Source organism: Rattus norvegicus, chromosome 3 (genome assembly GCF_021556685.1).
Source record: "Rattus norvegicus strain SHRSP/BbbUtx chromosome 3, alternate assembly SHRSP_T2T, whole genome shotgun sequence".
In the NCBI taxonomy this organism is placed as follows: Eukaryota; Metazoa; Chordata; class Mammalia; order Rodentia; family Muridae; genus Rattus; species Rattus norvegicus.
Genome location: NC_141536.1, coordinates 43508486 through 43527099, shown reverse-complemented (window position 1 = coordinate 43527099; position 18614 = coordinate 43508486). Strand labels below are relative to the sequence as shown.

At 47.1% G+C, this 18614-nt stretch overlaps 2 protein-coding genes across 10 annotated transcripts in view; one reads left to right on the top strand and one right to left on the bottom strand.

Moving 5' to 3' along the window:
- Window positions 1-3638, top strand: part of Wdsub1 (WD repeat, sterile alpha motif and U-box domain containing 1) — a 30498-nt gene extending 26860 nt beyond the window's left edge. For 3 of the 4 annotated variants that reach the window (XM_087653081.1, XM_087653079.1, XM_087653080.1), the window contains exon 11: window positions 3054-3638. In XM_087653081.1, coding sequence (XP_087509207.1) covers window positions 3054-3211 — 158 coding nt within the window. In that variant the 3' untranslated portion in view covers window positions 3212-3638. The remainder of the gene's footprint in view (window positions 1-3053) is intronic. The other variant, NM_001014179.1, reaches the window with a different exon arrangement.
- A 4568-nt stretch (window positions 3639-8206) lies between these two features.
- Tanc1 (tetratricopeptide repeat, ankyrin repeat and coiled-coil containing 1) overlaps window positions 8207-18614 on the bottom strand; it is a 236546-nt gene continuing 226138 nt past the window's right edge. For 5 of the 6 annotated variants that reach the window (XM_087651651.1, XM_087651654.1, XM_087651652.1 and 2 more), the window contains 4 exons: window positions 17684-17775; window positions 15539-15685; window positions 14614-14714; window positions 10933-14001 (listed from right to left, as the gene is read on the bottom strand). In XM_087651651.1, coding sequence (XP_087507777.1) covers window positions 12573-14001; window positions 14614-14714; window positions 15539-15685; window positions 17684-17775 — 1769 coding nt within the window. In that variant the 3' untranslated portion in view covers window positions 10933-12572. 6 annotated transcript variants of the gene reach the window in all.

Sequence of the window (18614 nt, the reverse complement as noted above, 5' to 3'; positions counted from 1 at the left end):
GGATCTTGGGACCCAAGCTTGGGGCTCCATGCTTGCACACCACGTGCTTCACCCAGTGGGCCATCTCCTCAGGATCTCTCCAGGAACTTTTTCTTTTAGCATTTTTCTTCATTCTGTGGAAAGTTTGGAGTTCCTAGGTCAGGGCTAGCATCTCAGTGGTAGAGCACTTGCACGTCAGGCCTGCGGGTAAGACCTTCAAACTCATACACACATGAAGCATGAAACTTTGACATGCAGTGAAAACAAGCAAACAAGAGAAAGAAGTGTTTCCTGGTGACCTGTTGGAGCTCAGTTCCCTGACTACCATTAAAGTTTACTCATGCAAACCTAAGTGGGAACTCACCAGCTGCCCTGTTCTTAGTTGTCCGTTTGCAGGGATTTGAGGTGGTGGTGAATGGTGTGAAAGCTCTGGTGGTCCTGTGAGCCTGGGAATTCTGTTTGGGGATGAACTTTGGTAGGACAGCTTGAAGCGTCTGGTGTATGAGTGTGTACATGTTGGCATTTGTGGATACATGTGTGTGTGTGCGTGTTGGCATTTGTGAGTACATGTGTATATGCGGGTGAGAAGAAGATGACGTTTTCCTCAACCTCTTAAACAGAAGCAGGGTCTTCCACCAGAGTAGAGGCTATGAAAAACTTATTACATATTTGGAAAAAATATGTAATAAATATGTGGTACAGGACAAAGAAGATTATTAGCTAGGTTATGGTTTATTTATATTACAAATAGGATCCAAATGGACACTATCTTATAATGCCCTTATTAAAAAAAATAGTGTAACTAATAGGTCAAAAGAAATTCCTAAAGACAGTTTCTATAATGAAAGAATTTGTGATCTACAGAAATAAAAGGGAAAAAAGAAAAAGCACAATCCCCCTGCAATCTGAAACAGGATAGTTGCAGCCACACAAGGGGTCGCATACTCCTTGTCTGAAGATCTATAACCCAGATCCCAGGAAGACATAAGAATACTGTTAAGTGGACTGGAGAGATGGCTCAGCACTTGAGAGTACTGACTGCTCTTTCAGAGGACGGGGGTTCAAATCCCAGCAACCACATGGCCGCTCACAACTGTCTAAGTCCATGATCTGACACCTTCACACAGACTCCAATGCAGGCAAAACACCAATGCTCATAAAATGAGAATAATCTTTTTAAATGTGTAATACCACAGACCTGGCCTCTCTGTAAGCGTGGCCACCACGGGTGCCAATAGCAGCTTCCGTAACGGAGCAGCGCCATACAGTGGGAAGAGGTCACGGTAATAGTTACTCGCACCTCTGACTAAAACTGGAGCAGGCAGAGGGACGCGAGGAACAGAGCAAAGTTTAAGCTTCCGTCTGAATGCAAAACATCCAGAGACATTAATTCCGTGTAAGCACAACCACAGTGTTGACAGGAGTTTTTAAGGGCCCTTACCTCTGTACACTTAGCACACTTACCCATCTGGCCTGCTGGCTCTGGGATTAGTCAGCCCGGCTCTAACGGCAGGGCTGAGTAACGCTGAACCGCACGTGCGTTTTCAGTATTCATCGTCGTGGGAATGAGAGTTCAACAAATGCAGCTTTAACAGTAAAATGGAGGCTTTTCTTGCTCAAACTGTTGTTGTAATTCAGCATCTGATTAGAAATGGGCAGGGTGGCCCATGCCTGGAATTCCAGCCATGGAGAGGCAGGACTCCTGCGAGTTTGAAGTCAGTCTGGGCTACATAGTGAAATCATGTCCTTTAAGAAAAAATTGGCAGCTAGCAAATGCAAGGCCCTGGGTTCGGTCCCCAGCTCCGAAAAAAAGAAAAAAAAAAAAAAAAAAAAGAAAGAAAAAAATTGGCAGATAGTTCGAATAGGCCGTTTTACAACAGGGCAGCACGCACAGTATCATGCTCACTAGGGAAATAAAGTCAAAGCCACACAGCAGTTGTATTAACTGATGGCTTAGTCTCAAAACGTTGGGGAAAACAGAAAAACTATCAAAACGTTGGGAAATCCACACTGGCAAAAAGGACAAAAAGTGGAATCTTTTTTTCGAGGGGGTGGGGGTGGGAATGTAAAACGGTCTGGCTATTGTTGAAACAAACTAGGCATTTCCCCCAAAACATACAACATAGTTTTTTGGTGTGTATCCAGGTTCACAGGGGAAGCAGGGCACACACAGCAGCAGCGAGAATTCCCTCAGGCTGGAAACCGTCCAGATTTGCCTCTGTCAGTAGAAGGGATACAGGAGATGTGCAGCTGTACAACAGAATGCCAGCAGCCATAGAGTTAAGAGCAGACACAAGTGGAATCACAGCTGAAGTGCACACCACGGTGCACACACAGCTTGTGGTGCACCGCTCCTATCACTCGCACGGTCGGGGCGGGAGGAGGGCGAGGCCCAGGCTCGATTTGCAGCCGTTTCAAGTGTTGTGGATTTAGCACAGAGAGAAGCAGGCCTCGCAGCTGCCTGAGAACAGGACAAGTTCAGCAGTGAACGTGCAGAGGCTCCAAGGTCACACGCACCCAGACTGGCTTCCCCTCCCTAAGGCTGGGCTTACAGGTTTGTGTCCTTTGTCCTCCCCAGAGACCCCAGGCTTCACATGTAGGAAGGCAATCAGCCTGTAGGAGCATGGCATAAAAATGGCAGTGATTTATTTCCTCCGTGACGCGTCTTTCTTGTGCCATTTGTGTACATTGAAGGGTTTCGCCAAGTTCTTCCTAAGGCTCTTTTCTTCCCTTTCACCACAATCTTCACAACCCACTTCCCTACCTCCTCCCACCCCCTTTCAGTCCCAGTGCCCGAATGTCACCAGGGTTCTGGTCTCAGCTGCTGTGTTTCAGAGGAACAAGGTAAGTATTATAGTGGCACTGATCGGACTAGCACTTGACAGAGCACAGTCCGAGCTTAGCATGCACGCCTTCAAGGCTACGGGCCAGCCGCTGTGGCCGGCATGTCTTGGACCCAGTGCAGGCAAAGCGAGATGAGCATTTAATTCACAGCAGCCCCCTGCCTTGAGTGCGGTTCATCTGACTAACCCTAATCGCTGCTTTACCTGACCGAGGCAATGTACTCTTTTCAGATGGCTACTCCTACGAGAGAGAAGCAATGGAGAGTTGGATCCACAAGAAGAAGCGCACGAGCCCCATGACAAACTTGGCTCTTCCTTCACTGGTACTGACCCCAAACAGGACTCTGAAAATGGCCATCAATCGATGGCTAGAGACGCATCAGAAGTGAACCTGCCCACAGGCATCGGGTACACTGTCAGTGATGCCCTTCAGATGATTCAAAATGCTAAGCAGCCATTACAGAAGCAAATAAAAGGGAAGGACAGACGTTAAATCCAGTTACTTTTAAAAACTGTAAACTGTAAGCAGGTAAGTGGTGGCGCACACCTTTAATCCCAGCACTCAGGAGGCAGAGGCAGGTGGGTCTCCATGAATTCCAGGCCAGCCTGGTCTATAGGGCGAGTTCCAGGACGGCAAGGCTACACAGAGAAACCCTGTCTCAAAAACCTAAAAGCAAAAAAAAAAAAAAAAAAAAAAGTCATTATCCTTAAAACACAGAATTATATATCTAATGTTGTTGCTATTTCTGTAAAGGTGAAAATATTTTTGCAATAATGAGAAAATGTGTAGAAATAAAACTTTACCATGACTTTAAATTGCAGTGCCTAAGTGCGTTCTTCGTAGGCGTAGGCCGTATTCTGTAGCCGTGCCCTGCAATAGACTATATTCTGTGGCTCTTTCCATCTTGGATAGCAGTCGTTCCATAATTTTCAGCAACCATTATAAAAGAATTTTGACAATGTAATTGTAAGCTGTTTAATAAATTGAAAAACACCACTCCAGGCATACTGAATAGCAGTTTTGTTGCATTCTAAATTTGTATAGCATGGGGATTTTTTTTCCCTCTGTTGTTCAACCTCAGAGTGAGCTAGGCCAGACAGTCCAGTCAACCACTGAAATGTAATAAATGACAAACGTGGCAGTCCTTACACTCTCACATACTGCGCTTGCCTAGGCCCAGGTACCTACCAGGCCTGGTACCTACCATGCCACCAGCACCGCATCTGTATCTCCCACACAGGAACTGAGCCATCTGTCTTACTAACCATTCAGATGCCTGCCTAAAGCTGTCCCTGGAGCAGAGCCATCAGCTGGCTCACTACAGCAAAACAGCCAGGGCAGGGATCAGAACACTGGCTTTGGCCTTTATCCTCTGAGGCCCCCAAACACTCACAAAGTATCCCAGAACAGTAAAATTATAAATAAAGCCACACTCTGGAAATCTTGGCTACAGATCTGGCCAATATCTGTGGACTGGCCAGTATTTAATAAAGCTTCTTGTTTACTGAAATTTAATCATGGTCATATTGCTGACTATTGACCCCAGACCCATAACCAAACTGGCACCGGATAGGCACGATACCAGGACTGGGCCAGAGAGCACTTTCAAGTTACAGCACCAATTAAGTTAGGGGTTTATAACAAACCTACAAGGCATGTGCATCTTGCATGTGCGTAACCAGGGGCAAGCACACATGTTGATGTATCTCCTGCATACATGTAATCACACACACATCCTACCTGTGTGCAGTCAAGAATACATCCTACCTACATGTAGTCGGGCAAGCAAGCTTGTTTACAGAAGGGAAAACACACGGTTTGTTGTATGGGCGATTACAAGAACAAAAGTTATCATCCTTGGGCAGGTGGGGCTTATAGACTAGAGGCATTTTTTGTTTTATAACTCTCTTAGGCACAGTAATTTTAAACTCTTAAACATGATGCTCACCATGAGAGAGATTGGCTTCTTTCTCTAAAAGTAGCTTTGCCTTTATCTCAAATGTTTTTTTGTTTGTTAATTTTTGGTTCTGTTTTCTTGAGCCAGGTTTTTGCTCGGTTGCAACTGGCCTTGTACTGGCTCTGTGGCTCGGGTTGGCTGGAGTTTGCAGTCCTCCTGCTTCTGTCTCCTGAATCTGAAATTATAAGAATGTGCCATGAAGCCCTGCCCTCAGCCTCCTGATTTCTGGTGTCTCTGGCTGAGCTAATCGAACTTCTTTTTTCTTTTCTTTTCTTTTCATGGCTCTGGCTCACTTCAGATTAATATGATTAATATGTCTGGCTTTCTAGGATGACATTTTAAGGTTTCACTTTACCTTGGTGTGGTGGCACAGGCCTCTGTCCCTGCAGTGGCAGGTAGATCTCTGTGAGCTGAGGCCAGCCTGGTCTATACAGTGAGTTCCAGGCCAGGCAGGGTTACATAGGGACCACCTTTTCAAAAACAAACGAAACAAAAAACAACTGTATTTTATTTCATTTTGCATTTGCGTAAGTGTCCTGGTGCATTAGAAAGTCAGAAGAAATGGATTCCCGGAACTGGAGATAAGGGTGGTTTGTGATACTGTATAGATGTTATGGGTGGAGAATCAGGAATCTGGTAAGTCTGGAAGCCAGTTTTAGAAATAACACACACAAATCAACCAAGCAAACAGACAAAAATGTTTGAGAAGACAATGGAGAATTGCTGCCTAACCTCCTGGAGGGTTGTCACCCCATGAAAGCACCACTGAATCCACCCATAAGCAACCTGCAGAAGTGATATGCAGCTTAAGGTGACACACATATATCTGTTTGTCTTTTTTAAAATGTGCACTGGTGGGGCTGGAGAGATGGCTCAGTGGTTAAGAGCACTGACTGCTCTTCCAGAGGTCCTGAGTTCAAATCCCAGCAACCACATGGTGGCTCACAGCCATCTGTAATGAGATCTTCTGGTGTGTCTGAAGACAGCTACAGTATATGTATGTGTGTGTGTGTGTGTGTGTGTGTAAAATCTTTTTAAAAAATGTGCACTGGTGTTTTGCCTACATGTGTGTCTGTGTGAGCATGCAAGATCCCCAGGAACTGGAGTTACAGACAGTTGTGAGCTGCTAGGAATTGAATCTGGGACCTCTGGAAGCACAGCCAATGTTCTTAACCACTGAGACACCTAACCACTGAGCAATCCCACCAGCCCTAAGGCTTCCAGACTCATCAAGTTCCTGATTCTCCACCTATAACATCTATACAGTGTCACAAACCAACCTTCTCTCCAGTTCTGGGAATCCATTTCTTCTGACTTTCTAATGCACCAGGACAATCAATCATACACATGCAAAATGAAATAAAACACAGTTTTGTTTGTTTTTGGGGGGCCAGGGTTTGGCTGTCCTTGGAACTCACTCTGTAGACGAGGCAGAACTCACAGCGATCCACCTGCCTCTGCTTCCTGAGTGCTGGGATTAAAAGTGGCTACCACCACCACCACCACTGGGCGGTCCCTGCTCTTCTTATCCAGTGCACATGTTCCAGACCGTGGTTGTGAGTCCGGCTTGATCATGTTAAGGGTACAGTATCACTAGTTAGAAGCCAGCATGGTCCACAGTGTGAGTTACAGTCTAGCTCTGGATGCATGTGTGTTCTGTACTCATGAAAGAAACAGCCTGGTACAGGCTCTGCCCGTAGCCTAGTGCTCAGTAACTGAGGCAGGTGCCCATGTGTTTGCACCTAGCCTGTCTACTCCAAGAATCTCAGAGCAGCCTGCCCTCCTGATACCGCTCCTGAGCACACACCCAAAAGCTGCTCCACCATACGACAAGGACATGTGTTCCACCATGTTCACAGCAGCTAGAACCCAGATGTCCCTCACCTGAAGGATGGATACAGAAAATGTGGTTCATTTACACAATGGAATACTATTCAGCTAGTAAAACAAAGACATCATGAATTTTGCAGGCAAATGGATGGAACTAGAAAATATCCTGAGGTAACCCAGACCCCAAATCACATGCATGGTATGTACTCACTGATAAGTGGATATTAGCCAAGAAGTACAAGAACCCATGATTCACCCCACAGACCCAAAGAAACTAAACAAGAAGGCCCAAGGGAGGATGCTTGAATCTCACTTAGAAGGAAGAATAAAATATAGGAGGCTGATGGAGTGAGGGAACTGGGCGGGAGAGGGGAATGGGTGTGTGTGTATGGGTGGGGATCAGGATCAGGTGTGGAGAGAAACAACAGAGGGCCAAGACAATGGAAACCTGCAGCAGCCAGTGGGGGTGTGTGGGGGGGAATCTCTAGGAAGTCCCCGAGACCTGGGATAGGGAGAGGCTCGCAGGAGTTAGTGCAGGTGACTGTAGCCAAGATGTCTAATGGGGAATATTGAACCTGAAGAGGCTTAACTCTTGTAGCCAGGCAGGACCCCCAGTGAGAGAGAGTGACACCAACCCATCCACAAAACTTTCCACCCAACTTTTGTCCTGTCTAAAAAGAAATGCAGGGGCAAAGATGGACCAGACAGTGAAGGAATGGCCGACCAATAACTGGCTCAACTTGAGACCCATCCCATGGGCAAGCACCAATCCCTGACACTCTAATGATGCGTGAGAGGCTCTACCCGGGAGCTGACTGAAGCAGAGCAGACACCCACAGCCAGATATTGGACAGAGGTCGGGGACTCATATGGAAGAGTTGGGGAAGGATTGGCGGTCCTGAAGGGGATAGGAACTCACAGAGAAGGACAAACAGAATCAATTAACCTGGACCCCTGGGAGCTCTTAAGAGACTGCGACTGAACAGCATACACAGGCTGGACCGAGGCTGCTGGACCAGATATAGCAAACATACAGCTTAGTCTCTGTGTGGGTCCCCAACAACTGGAGCAGGAGCTGTCCCTAAAGCAGTGCCTGTGGCATCCATTCCCCACCAGAGCTGCTTTGTCTGGCCTCAGTGGGAGAAGATACATCTATCCCTGCAGAGACTTGATGTGTGTGTGTGTGTGTGGTAAGGGGAGGTGGGAAATACTGGGAATACTGGGGGGTGGGCGGGCTCTCAGCAAAGGGGAGGGGGATGCCGGGAGAGACTAGGGAGGCAGTGTTTAAGATGTAAACAAATAGACTTTTCTCAAACAACTCGAGTGTATACAAACTAATAATTGAAGTTTTAAAAGGCCTGAGGGGTGGCCCACTGAGAGAGTGCTCTATCATTCACGTAGCACCATAGAAAATAAGAAATTAGAAAATCTTGTAGATGAGAGGCTGGAGACGTGGTTGGTAGTTAAGATTACTGGTTGCCCTTCCTTATAACTAGGGTTCAGTTTACAGAGTCCACACAGTGGTTTATAGCCCTGTCCGTCTCTCCAGGTCCTGGGAACCCAGTGCCTTCTTCCGGCCTCCACATGCACCAGAAATGCACAAAGCAAACAGACTTTAATTCAGATGGGCAAAATATTCATATAAATAAAATAAACATACCTTATAAATATTTTCTAAATAAGAAGTATTGTGGACATTTAATCACAAGGTTTTACCAGTCTGCTAAATAAATAAATAAACAAAACACCACTTAGAAATTTACAAAAAAGGAAAGAAAGGAAAAGTTGGGTGGTGGTCCATGTGTTTAATCCCAGTGGGTCGCAGAGGCACGTGAGTCTCTAAGTTCAAAGCCAGTTTGGTCTACAGAGGGAGTTCCAGGACAGCGAGGGCTACACAGAGAAACCCGTGTGCCCTCCCCCCCCCCCCCCCCGCAAACAAAACAAAGAGAAAAAACGAAATCGGGAATAAATTATGTAAGTACAGCATTTACTTTTTCCCATTTCATAAACACACAGTGAGTAAATTCCTTTACAGCAAATTGCCAAACCTAGCTGCCGAAATAATGTCCATCCTTTGTAACCACTGCACTGTGAGCTTCTGGACAGATGCTGAACTGTCTATCTATTGTATCCTGGGCAGACCCCCTCCTCCGTCTATTCCTATAGGAGGTCATATATCTTATATCTTATTCTACGTGATTCACAGTTTTACTGTGAGCAAAGCAGGTAGAAATGGGTTCTGCAAAGAGGTGCTTCGCATTACAATCCGGAGAGAAATCGTTATTATTTCTAACATTTTAATTTAGAAGACAGTCGCCATTAAAGCATCTTTGTCATATATAGTATATATGTATATATATGTATATATATATGGACACATACACACACTTACTGGAAGCTTGGCTAGCTTTTTACATAAAAGGTCACAATCACTGAAAGCCGCTTCTAGAAAGGGCAATTTGAAAGCATTTTTAAAGATGTCTTAGGTGTTAATAGAGCAAAATGCCTGAAAACTAAAGTTTAGCCCTTTTTATATAAACAGAAGCAGCCAAACAACTCCCTCTTCAACACCTAATCCAAGACCGCACCACAGAATTGGGGGGAAGGTACGCCCCCTGCTGGACGCCTCGGGCCAGGGTTGTTTCAGGAGTGGGAGGGAACAGGGCCTCTGACCTGGAGCCTCCCAAAGGAGGTTTCACTTCTTTCCTGGATAACAATCATGTTCTGTCTTCACCAAACCAAATCTGAACAGCGACTTGAAGCTGTCTCTCCTCACACGCTGGCTACTCACTGTACAGACTGGTCAAGACGAGAGCTGTCAGCCTGCCTTTGGCCCTCCTGGCCCATTCTTGTGTTTTACCTCTGAAATAGTGTTGAAGACTGGAGATGCTCAGGCTTGTAAGCCACACTACTGGCAAAAAGAGTAACTAAATTAGTATTAAGCTCCAGATTCCAAGTTACCCTTTCCTGGCAGGTGCCAAGGGAGGGAGAGTCTTCTGGAAGGTGTCTGCAGTGGTAGAGTCCTTTGTTCCAGGGACAGCTGCACACCTATGCACGTCATGCACAGCACTAACTGTGCTTAGTAGGTTAGTAAAAAACAAAACAAACCACGGAGTTCCGATGGTATGTGATTGAGATACAGGGGAGTAGGAGGAGGGAAACTGGGGGAGTGGTCATAAACACATATATGGAAAATTATTTTTAAAAAATACTTGAAAAACAACAGCTGAGAATGGTGCCAACAATGAGCGAGACCTCATAAGATCTCCTCTAGACGATAGCTATAGGCAATTAATGACTGCTGAAAGGAAGTCATAGTCTCCAGGGCCCAGCTCCCCGATGGGCTATCCAGCCCTAAATGCATGTCCATTTGAGCAACACTAACTGGACTCAGCAGGTTAGGGGTGTACACTGGCTGGTCTTAGGTGTCAACTTGACACAAGCTGAAGTTATCACAAAGAAACGAGCCTCAGTTGTGGAAATGCCTCCATGAGACCCAGCTGTAAGGCATTTTCTCAACTAGTGGTCAAGGTGGGAGGACCCAGCCCATTGTGGGTGGTGCCATCCCTGGCCTGGATCAGCTCCTGCTTCTTGACCTGCTTGAGTTTCAGTCCTGATGTCCTTTGGTGATGAACAGCAATGTGGAAGTGTAAGCTGAATAAACCCTTTCCTCCCCAACTTGCTTCTTGGTCATGATGTTTGTGCAGGAATAGGAACCCTGACTAAGACTGTGTGTGTGTGACAATAATTGAAGGGTCATGAGTTTGAGCGAGTGCAGGGAAGCTATGGGAGGAGGCCTTGGTTGGACAACAGGGAACCATGGAGATACTGTGAGTTCTGTATGCATATGGGAAAGTCTGTTTTTAAAATTTTTTAAATTAAAAATATAAAAATATAAAATACTTCATGTAAGAGTTTTATCACCAGACAACCAAAACAATCTCTGTTCTTCATGGTTTGAGACAAATCTGGGGGCATAAAGACAGTTTCCGTGGGAAGGCACTGCAAATGTGCTGGAGACGCAGCTGTCCTGAGAGGGCCCAGCGTGCCGCCATTAACAGTCATCTGCAGCCAGAGAGACCATTAGTGTACACTGCTCATCTCCTGCTTTCTTCCTACTTAAGGCAAAATCACTAATTATGACAGTAGAGTACTCTGGAGTTTCTAGAAGCTCCCACCTCATTCTGAAATTAAAATGAAACATGTTTGCTGATATATTAAAAGTGCTTTCGACTCTTTAGGGTGACATTAAAGTGAGGCGGAGAACTATGGCAGAGGTGTCCCTGTCTACTTACCCGCTGAGCAATGAATGCCAACCCACGTGAAGTAATGGTCTTTATTCTGTGTGGAAAAGTACAGTAGTTGTGCAGAAACAAACTACATAACCAAAGAGTAAGACGTTCACAAATATTAAAGAAAACAATAAATAAGCCGTATAGTTAAAGCGGAACTCAGAGAGAGCTTAGAACAACGACCTAGCTTTTTGTACAAAGCATACAATACACAGGAACAGACACACTGAATGACGCTGCAAGGTTCCTTTCCATACAAAACCTTAATGATGTTCAGAGGAGCATCGTGGATACTCATGTCTAAAACATTCTGCAAATATAGAACTTCCTTCTCCCCGATCTAGAAAATACATTTCACATCTCGACATATAAAATACTGCCCCCCCACCTCTCTCAAACCAGCATTTGAACATCTTCCAAATAACACCATTTTCATATAAAAATACCTCAAACCAAGGTTCATTCTTGTACCTTATCTTTACAGATGAAAAATATGTCAGCCTGGATTTAAGTAGCACCTCAGAGGTGTCTGTACATCCGTACAAATGAGATAAAGTGCCATTGCGGGTATTCTGTGACAAGCCATGATAACACATCGTTCTGTGTGGTAACCAGCATAGCGCTCACAAAGAACATGCGGAGAGATGGCAGGCGGGGTCCTGCTGTGTGTCTTCAGATTAGCTTCCTTTGAGTTCTATTTACAAGCCTGAATAAAATGGGCTATATATATACATATATATACACATACATACATAACAAGTGACTATGAAACAGCGGGCTGCGTAAGGAAACAAAACCATCACCCAGACCTCAAGGATCCTGTCTGACCACTGTCCCTACAGGACACTGGAGGCTCGTTTCGGGGACGGTCACTGTCCAGAACACTTTTGGAACCAGTTAGGGCTAATTTGTTGCCGCCACTAAGAGTGCCCTTTTTGGGACTTTTGCCCAACTCTGACCTGGACACCAGTCAAAATTCTAGCTAGCCTGTTCCCTCTTCTCAGTAACACTGTGAAGCATAAATATAGTTCCAAAAAGGGGGCTATAAAATAAAAATACTCTACAGATGACCATATCATGGAAGTCGGTGTTTGGTCACCTTGCGTAACCACCATGACGGGAATGATACATGGGTGCCCTTGTATTTCACTGACAGAAAAAAAGTCACATTGACATCCAGCTAGATACCACTCAGGTTGCAAGTTTCACACATATGTAAGGACAGGTTTGACTTAAGGAATCTGGAACTTAAAAAAATCCCCGCCCCCAATCTTTTCCAGAATACACTTCGAGATATTATGACGTCAGGAGTTAAAAAACTTTTACCAGTGGACTTCCCCCCCCCCCTTCTCTTTTTTTCCGCTTACACTTAGCAAACCAAATGATTTCCTAAGAGAACGGCATTGGTTGATGTCTTCTTGGCAGCCTTTAAATCGCCAGATAAAAGCTGACAACGGTTTTCAATGCTGTTTAGTATTTCTGTTTATGGCTGATTTCTAGCTACTTAACTATAGTTTTATCCTACAGTTTTAATATGTCAATGGCATCAGATCCACCCAAGAGGTGGAAAATATGGCTAACAGGTAATTTTTATTATGAAAAAAAGACATTATTTATCACCACGAGCCAACAGACTGCACTCCAGATTCTACACAGGGGTTGCTTAAGGCTCACACATTGGACTCTATGAACGATCGCTTTGGTTTCGCTGAAGTGAGGTGGCTCCTGTGGGCTTCCGTACTGACATGAAGCGGCTGCTTAGAGACGCCTTCCGGGTAGAGATGGGGCACACCCTTAGTTTTCCTGTTGTCTTGACAGAGGGCTGGAATTTGGCACTTATTTTCTTCCAGCTCCTTCACCTGAGCCCCATTGTGGACACCCATGCCCAGGGGGGGAACTGAACACGGCTTGGCTTGGCTACAATATCCTCCGGGCTTGAGGGCGGGTTTCTCAGAGTTAGTCTGCAGGCCGGCTGCAGTGGCTGTGTTTGTCAGTAGTCCCTCTGTCACCGGGCAGTGCCAGGAGCGGCTCGGAGGGTTGACTTGCTGCTGGAACCTGGCGGTCTTGTCCATGATGCCCATGAATGGAGTGTTGCGGGGCCTGTGTTCGGCAGTGCCACCCTGCACCTGAGTTGTACCTCTGTCTCTGATTCTAGAGTCTGGTCCTTGGGCCTTGAATCCGTCTGAAACGCTACTGCTTGAAGTCAAGCTACTGGTGGAGCTCGACATCTTTACGCTGCTGGATGGAGAGCCGGACGAGCCGGAGCTGCTGAGGGAAGCTGGGTGCCGCACATCGCTGCAGCTCACTGGTCCACCCTGGCTCGGAGGGGCCATGTCCACAGCCACAGAGGCGTGAGCCAGGAGCCTCTCGGCTGCTTTGACTTTGCTCGGGAGAGGATACGCAGTGCCGCTCTCACCGCGCTGCAGCTGGAGGCTCTGGCTGGGGCCCAGCCGATCCCCGAAGTGACCACAACCAGTTCCTGTACTGAAGGGACCCGTTCCCTCTAAATGCTGGTTTCTGCTCACGGCAGGGGCTGCAGATACTCTACCTGGCATTGGGCTTGGGGGAGGGTTCTGAGAAGAGACCTGTACTTTGGTGTTACTGTTCCTCATGCTGGATTGCCCAGAACCTAGATGTTGATTGGTCTTCACGATCTGCGCCTGTTTGGTCGGCTGCATAACCAAACCTGGCTGAGCTACAGTCTCTCTCAGGGACTTACTGATTCCTGCCCTGCTCTGTGGGGACGCTGGCCTGCCTTTGGACTGTAATCCCTCTTGAAGGTTGCGGATATATGGGGAAGGGACAGATGGTGGTGGCTGGGATCTGGGAGTCGGGGAAATGGACTCTTCTTGTGAAGAGGTGTCTTCCTCCTCTGCCTCCTCAATGGGGAAGTGGTCTTTTAGACTAGAGGCTGGGGCCTCCTCATCATTATCAGAGTCATTGGGTGGAGCCGGCAGGGGTGCCTGCTGTTTCTGCTGCTGGTTCCTCTGGAGTTGTTTACACTCTTCTTCAACACGGGCCAAAAGCCGCTTGATTTCCTGATTGGTGGGACAGAGTTTCACAGCCTCCTGCAGGTCAGCCAGAGCAGCCAGGAACTGCCTTCATACGAAAGCATAAGATACAATTAGAAACCACACGTGACATGCTCCGGAGGGACCGTCCCTAAGCTCACTGTCCTTGCAGGGAAAGGGGAGAGGTCCAAGGACTTGCTGGTTAAGTCCCGGTTGGCCCAGAGCTGCTGAGCCAAGAACAGTGCAGCACTCTAACCCGGGGCTTTGTGACTCTGCATCTCTGATGTGTCTATAAAGACCCCAGGGTAGAGGGTGCCAGGATCCTGCTCACAGAACCCTGTCCCTCTAAATGCTGATTCTGCTTGAGGCCTTCTCTGGCCCTCCTCATGTCCCTTTCTAACTCAGACATAACCCTCTTCTGTTCCTCTGTCACCCCTGTTTGACCGTCTTCTATGAGACAGGAACTCAGCAGGTGTTCTATGCTGGGGCGCGGTGAGGAAGATACCCGAATGTCAAGAAAACATCAGCCACTAATAGTAACTCCCACGACCGTGCCTCTGGGAAGCTACTGTTCTTTTTACTGAAAGCAATGAGAAGTGTCTAATAACTCTGATGAAGGAAAACACCCTCAGACCAAACTAGCAGGTTTGACCTCCTAGGAAAATGCCCCAGCAGTCACGTGGGTGACCCCAGACAGTACCTGCTGTTCCTTTTTGCTCTTGCCCGGGCATAAAAGGCTTCATAGGATTTCGGTTTCAGTTCCAGAGCCTTTGAAGCAAATTCTTCTGCCAAGCCAAAGTCCTGGTGTCAACAGTAAAATAATGTCAGAAGCAGCACTGAGAGAAAGGACTGTCTCCTAGGAGCTCCGCCCTAAGGGTAGCAGATCACAGGGTCCTTCACGGTTCTGGGGGCAGGGTGGGCACCGCCCCTATCCCACCCCCACCCCAGTCTGGTTGTTTAAGATAGAGAATCGGAGCTTGTGACTCTCCTTAAGCATCCGGCATAGAAGCAGCAGTTATGGTTCAGGAGACAGCAGTGCAGCAGCACACAGAAGGCAAAGTCAGCAGAGGGGCCAGGCCAGGAGCCGGCTGTGTGTATCTGTGTGCAGGGCAGGTGTGGGCCTCAGACAGGTCAGGTACACTGGGTGTGGGGGTGGGGTGATGTTCAAAACATCAGTAGTAAGAACTACAAGATGTCTACCACTAACAAAGTACAAGTTGACCGCCATTGATTATAAACCGGGAGTATTGACTAGACAAACCCATGGGCCACAAAGGCAGGTCAACTGTAATGGACGCTTGTGTTGGACTTCTCTTGGATGTGGAGAGAAAAGGTCCTCGGCTGTTGATACCACAGGCACCATCACCGATGGTGGGGACATTGCCGATGGTGGGGAGAGAACAGCTTGCATTTGCTGCTTTCACCAAAGCAAAGGAAGTTCAACCTAAGCAGTTCCCGTCAACCTAGGACACATTTTGTGAGGTGGATGGTGGCTGTGACCTCTGGGAGGCCCCTGAGAGCAGCAGCAGGCTCCCACAGCATCCAAGTCAGTCCCAAGACTGGGCTGAGGGCATGACCTTCACCTACTGCCAAAGAACTGGGAAGGACAACAGCTTCCAGCTTACATTGGTTTTCCTTCGGCATCTCGACAGGTTGAGATAGAGGGAGACTCTCAGCTCATTGAATGGCCTCATGTCTTCTCCGAGTCCTTCCCGAGGGAACTTCCGTAAGGCATACTGGTACCTCTGGGCTGCCTCCTTCATCTTCCCTTTCTAGGATTCAAAAAGCACACAGAGTTATTCTTTCCCAGGGGCTCTCAGATGAACCACCATGCTGAAGACCCTCACACAAAGTCTTCACGGCACATGAAAAGGCCTGGATGACGACTAGGTGTCTCAGTGGGAACCAGGACACGGAACAGTCTGAACGCTCTCAGCCTGCGTGGTCCTCACAGGCTTTCACACCACGGCAAGGAAAAAGATGGCTCAACCAGAAGGTGTTTGCGAACTGCAAAAGTCGCCAAGTCTCCATCTTCTGCATCCAATTATCTTTCTCACAAATATAATTCCAGTGTTATTTCAAGAACCATGTTTCTCTGAAATACATTTTAATTTCAAGTATAATAGAAACCAGATTTTTAAAAAAAATGCTGTAGTTTCTAAGGCAGCTAGCGCCTCGTGGATAAACCTGCAGCTCGGTGTAGAATGATAATCTTTCTTTTGGAAGCACGGAAGAACCAGCTTTAAAAAAAATGAGAGTCAGGCAGAGCGTTCTCCAGGCTCAGGAAATCCATTTGCTCAGTCAGCCTCGCTGCACAGCGGGAACTGCACCCTGTTGGAAACGGCTTGATATTTCTGACATAATTACCTAGCAGAATCCATATTAAAACCACTTCAAAGCCACAACAATATACACCCTGAACTCAATTTCCAACGGACTTCAAGCTGGGAACCCTGCCGGGTCATGCTATATGCTTGGTTATTTGTTACTATGAAAAAAACAACAACCAAAAGAAACAAGAACATACCAAATAAAGCTCCCTAGTAGTGAAAAGGATTAAAGCAGTCACAGTCTTGGGTCCCCCCGCCCCTGCCCCAGTCTCTTAATTCCACCTAATTACAGGTCTTGAAAGAATACTCATCTATGTAAATGGTCGGCACATCTACCTAACCCTGGTGTAGCTGCCCACCACGCAGGCGTGAATCTGCGGTTTTCCTGGGGCACAGACACACTCCCTCGCCTGAGCACATATGACCCGGGACTCTGAACCCGCAGTGGGCAGGCTAGTCTACACGGACCGCAAAGCCTGAAGCGCACGCCGCTGGCTACCCACCACGGATCTAACCTGGTAGCTCTTTGGAGAAATTTTAAAGTCAAATTAATGAAGCTGTGGGTCACATTTTCCATTTCTGAGGGAATGTGGAAAAGCTGAGAAAATTAACTACTCCTGAGTAACTGAGACTGCATTACTTGACTACATTAAATAAAAATATCACTAAAAATACTTAAAACTCCCAAATGTGTAGAACCAAAAACTGAAAGGTAAAAGGCGGGGGGATGGGGGACGATGACACTGAATGGTTTTTAAATATTTATTTTGTATATATTTGTATGAGGTAGGCACATGCATGCCACAGAACATGCGAGGAATTCTGAGGACAATTTTTTTTTTTTTGGTTCTTTTTTTTTCGGAGCTGGGGACCGAACCCAGGGCCTTGCGCTTCCTAAGCAAGCGTTCTACCACTGAGCTAAATCCCCAACCCCTGAGGACAACTTTTAAGACTCAGATCCCTCCTCCTACCAGCAGAACCTAGGATTCAGAGTTGGGCAGCCAGGCTCAGGGGCCGACTGTAGTTACTGCCCCATCCTCTCTTAAACACTCTTTCCTTCTGTAATGCTTCTTGGTGTCTTTTGCTATGCTCCTCCTGAGTAGGCCCAGGGCCATGACTGGAACCTTGAAAGGTGGGAAAGCCAAGGGACCTTCCTGTGGGATATGCCAGCTGACCCAGCAGTGGCTCTCCTTCATGCAGTAGCCACCGCCTGGAGTATTAGCAACAACGCAAGGAGTCCTTTCCCATTAAGACCCAGCCGTCTGGAGATTAACAGGCATCTAGACAAGAGGTCACGCTGGAATGTTTTGGAACTCCCATTCTTACAAAGTTACTGCCCTGTGTGGCTACAGCATCCAATACCAAATGGAGGGGCGGCCCCAGGTCAGCAGCAGCAGCAGCAGCAGCTGCAGCAGCACAGAAACAGACAAAGCCACTTACCTTGTACATCACATTTCCTTCCTCCATCAATTTCTGTAAAAGTATGATCAGAATATCAGGTTTGGAAGTGGCCATCGCCCAAGCGGCATTTCCTGCAAAACAAACACACCGTCAGGGGTGCTTCCTCAGCCCAGAGGCAGCAGCTCTCTTCCACAGCCCCCACACTCCACAGTACAAGTTGCAAGAACTCATCGCAAGGGCAGTACTAGGCTGGGTCTCAGTGCATGTGGCAGCAGGACGCTAAAGTTTCTCAGCTACTTTATGGCATGCCAGCCCCCATGAGGAATCACTGATGCCCACAAAAGCTGTCCTTATTGTTCTAACAACAGACACTAAGGTGCTTGCTTTCCCCTGACAGCATTAAACCCTCAAAGGCTCCTTCCTCATTCTCTGCAGCATCCAGTATGGCAGGGTGGGAGGCCACTGTCCTGAGGCTCCTGTATTCTGACCTTCGTCCATTCTGAGGTCTTAGCTTGGGTCTCCCGTCCAACTTTTCTTTTGGTCTACACTGGCTACAGCCTTCTCTCTAGCCCCTAACCTAGCCTTGGGACACTGCTAGTCACACATGCAGTCTGCCACTTACTATTACCCTGGGAGGCCACTGAGCTCCCCCCTCCTTTTTTTTCTTTCTTCAAGTAAAAAGCTGGCATCCCTACTACTTATGTGCAAGATCAAGGTAAAAATGGGAAACTGCTTAATATTGGGACAAAACTATTTTCTATGTAGCTGCCCATACCCGGAACTACTACTGGTCAAAGGGCCTGGATAGCAAACAAACCCAGGGGCACCTTGGTAGTTTCTGCATTCATGCAGAATCCATGTGATGCTCTACTAGCCACTTATGTGGGCCTCCACACAACCCTATATATGCCCATCCCTGCTCCAAGAGCCTCCTCAGGGCCTCCTTCACAGAAACTGTGTGCAGTGGAGT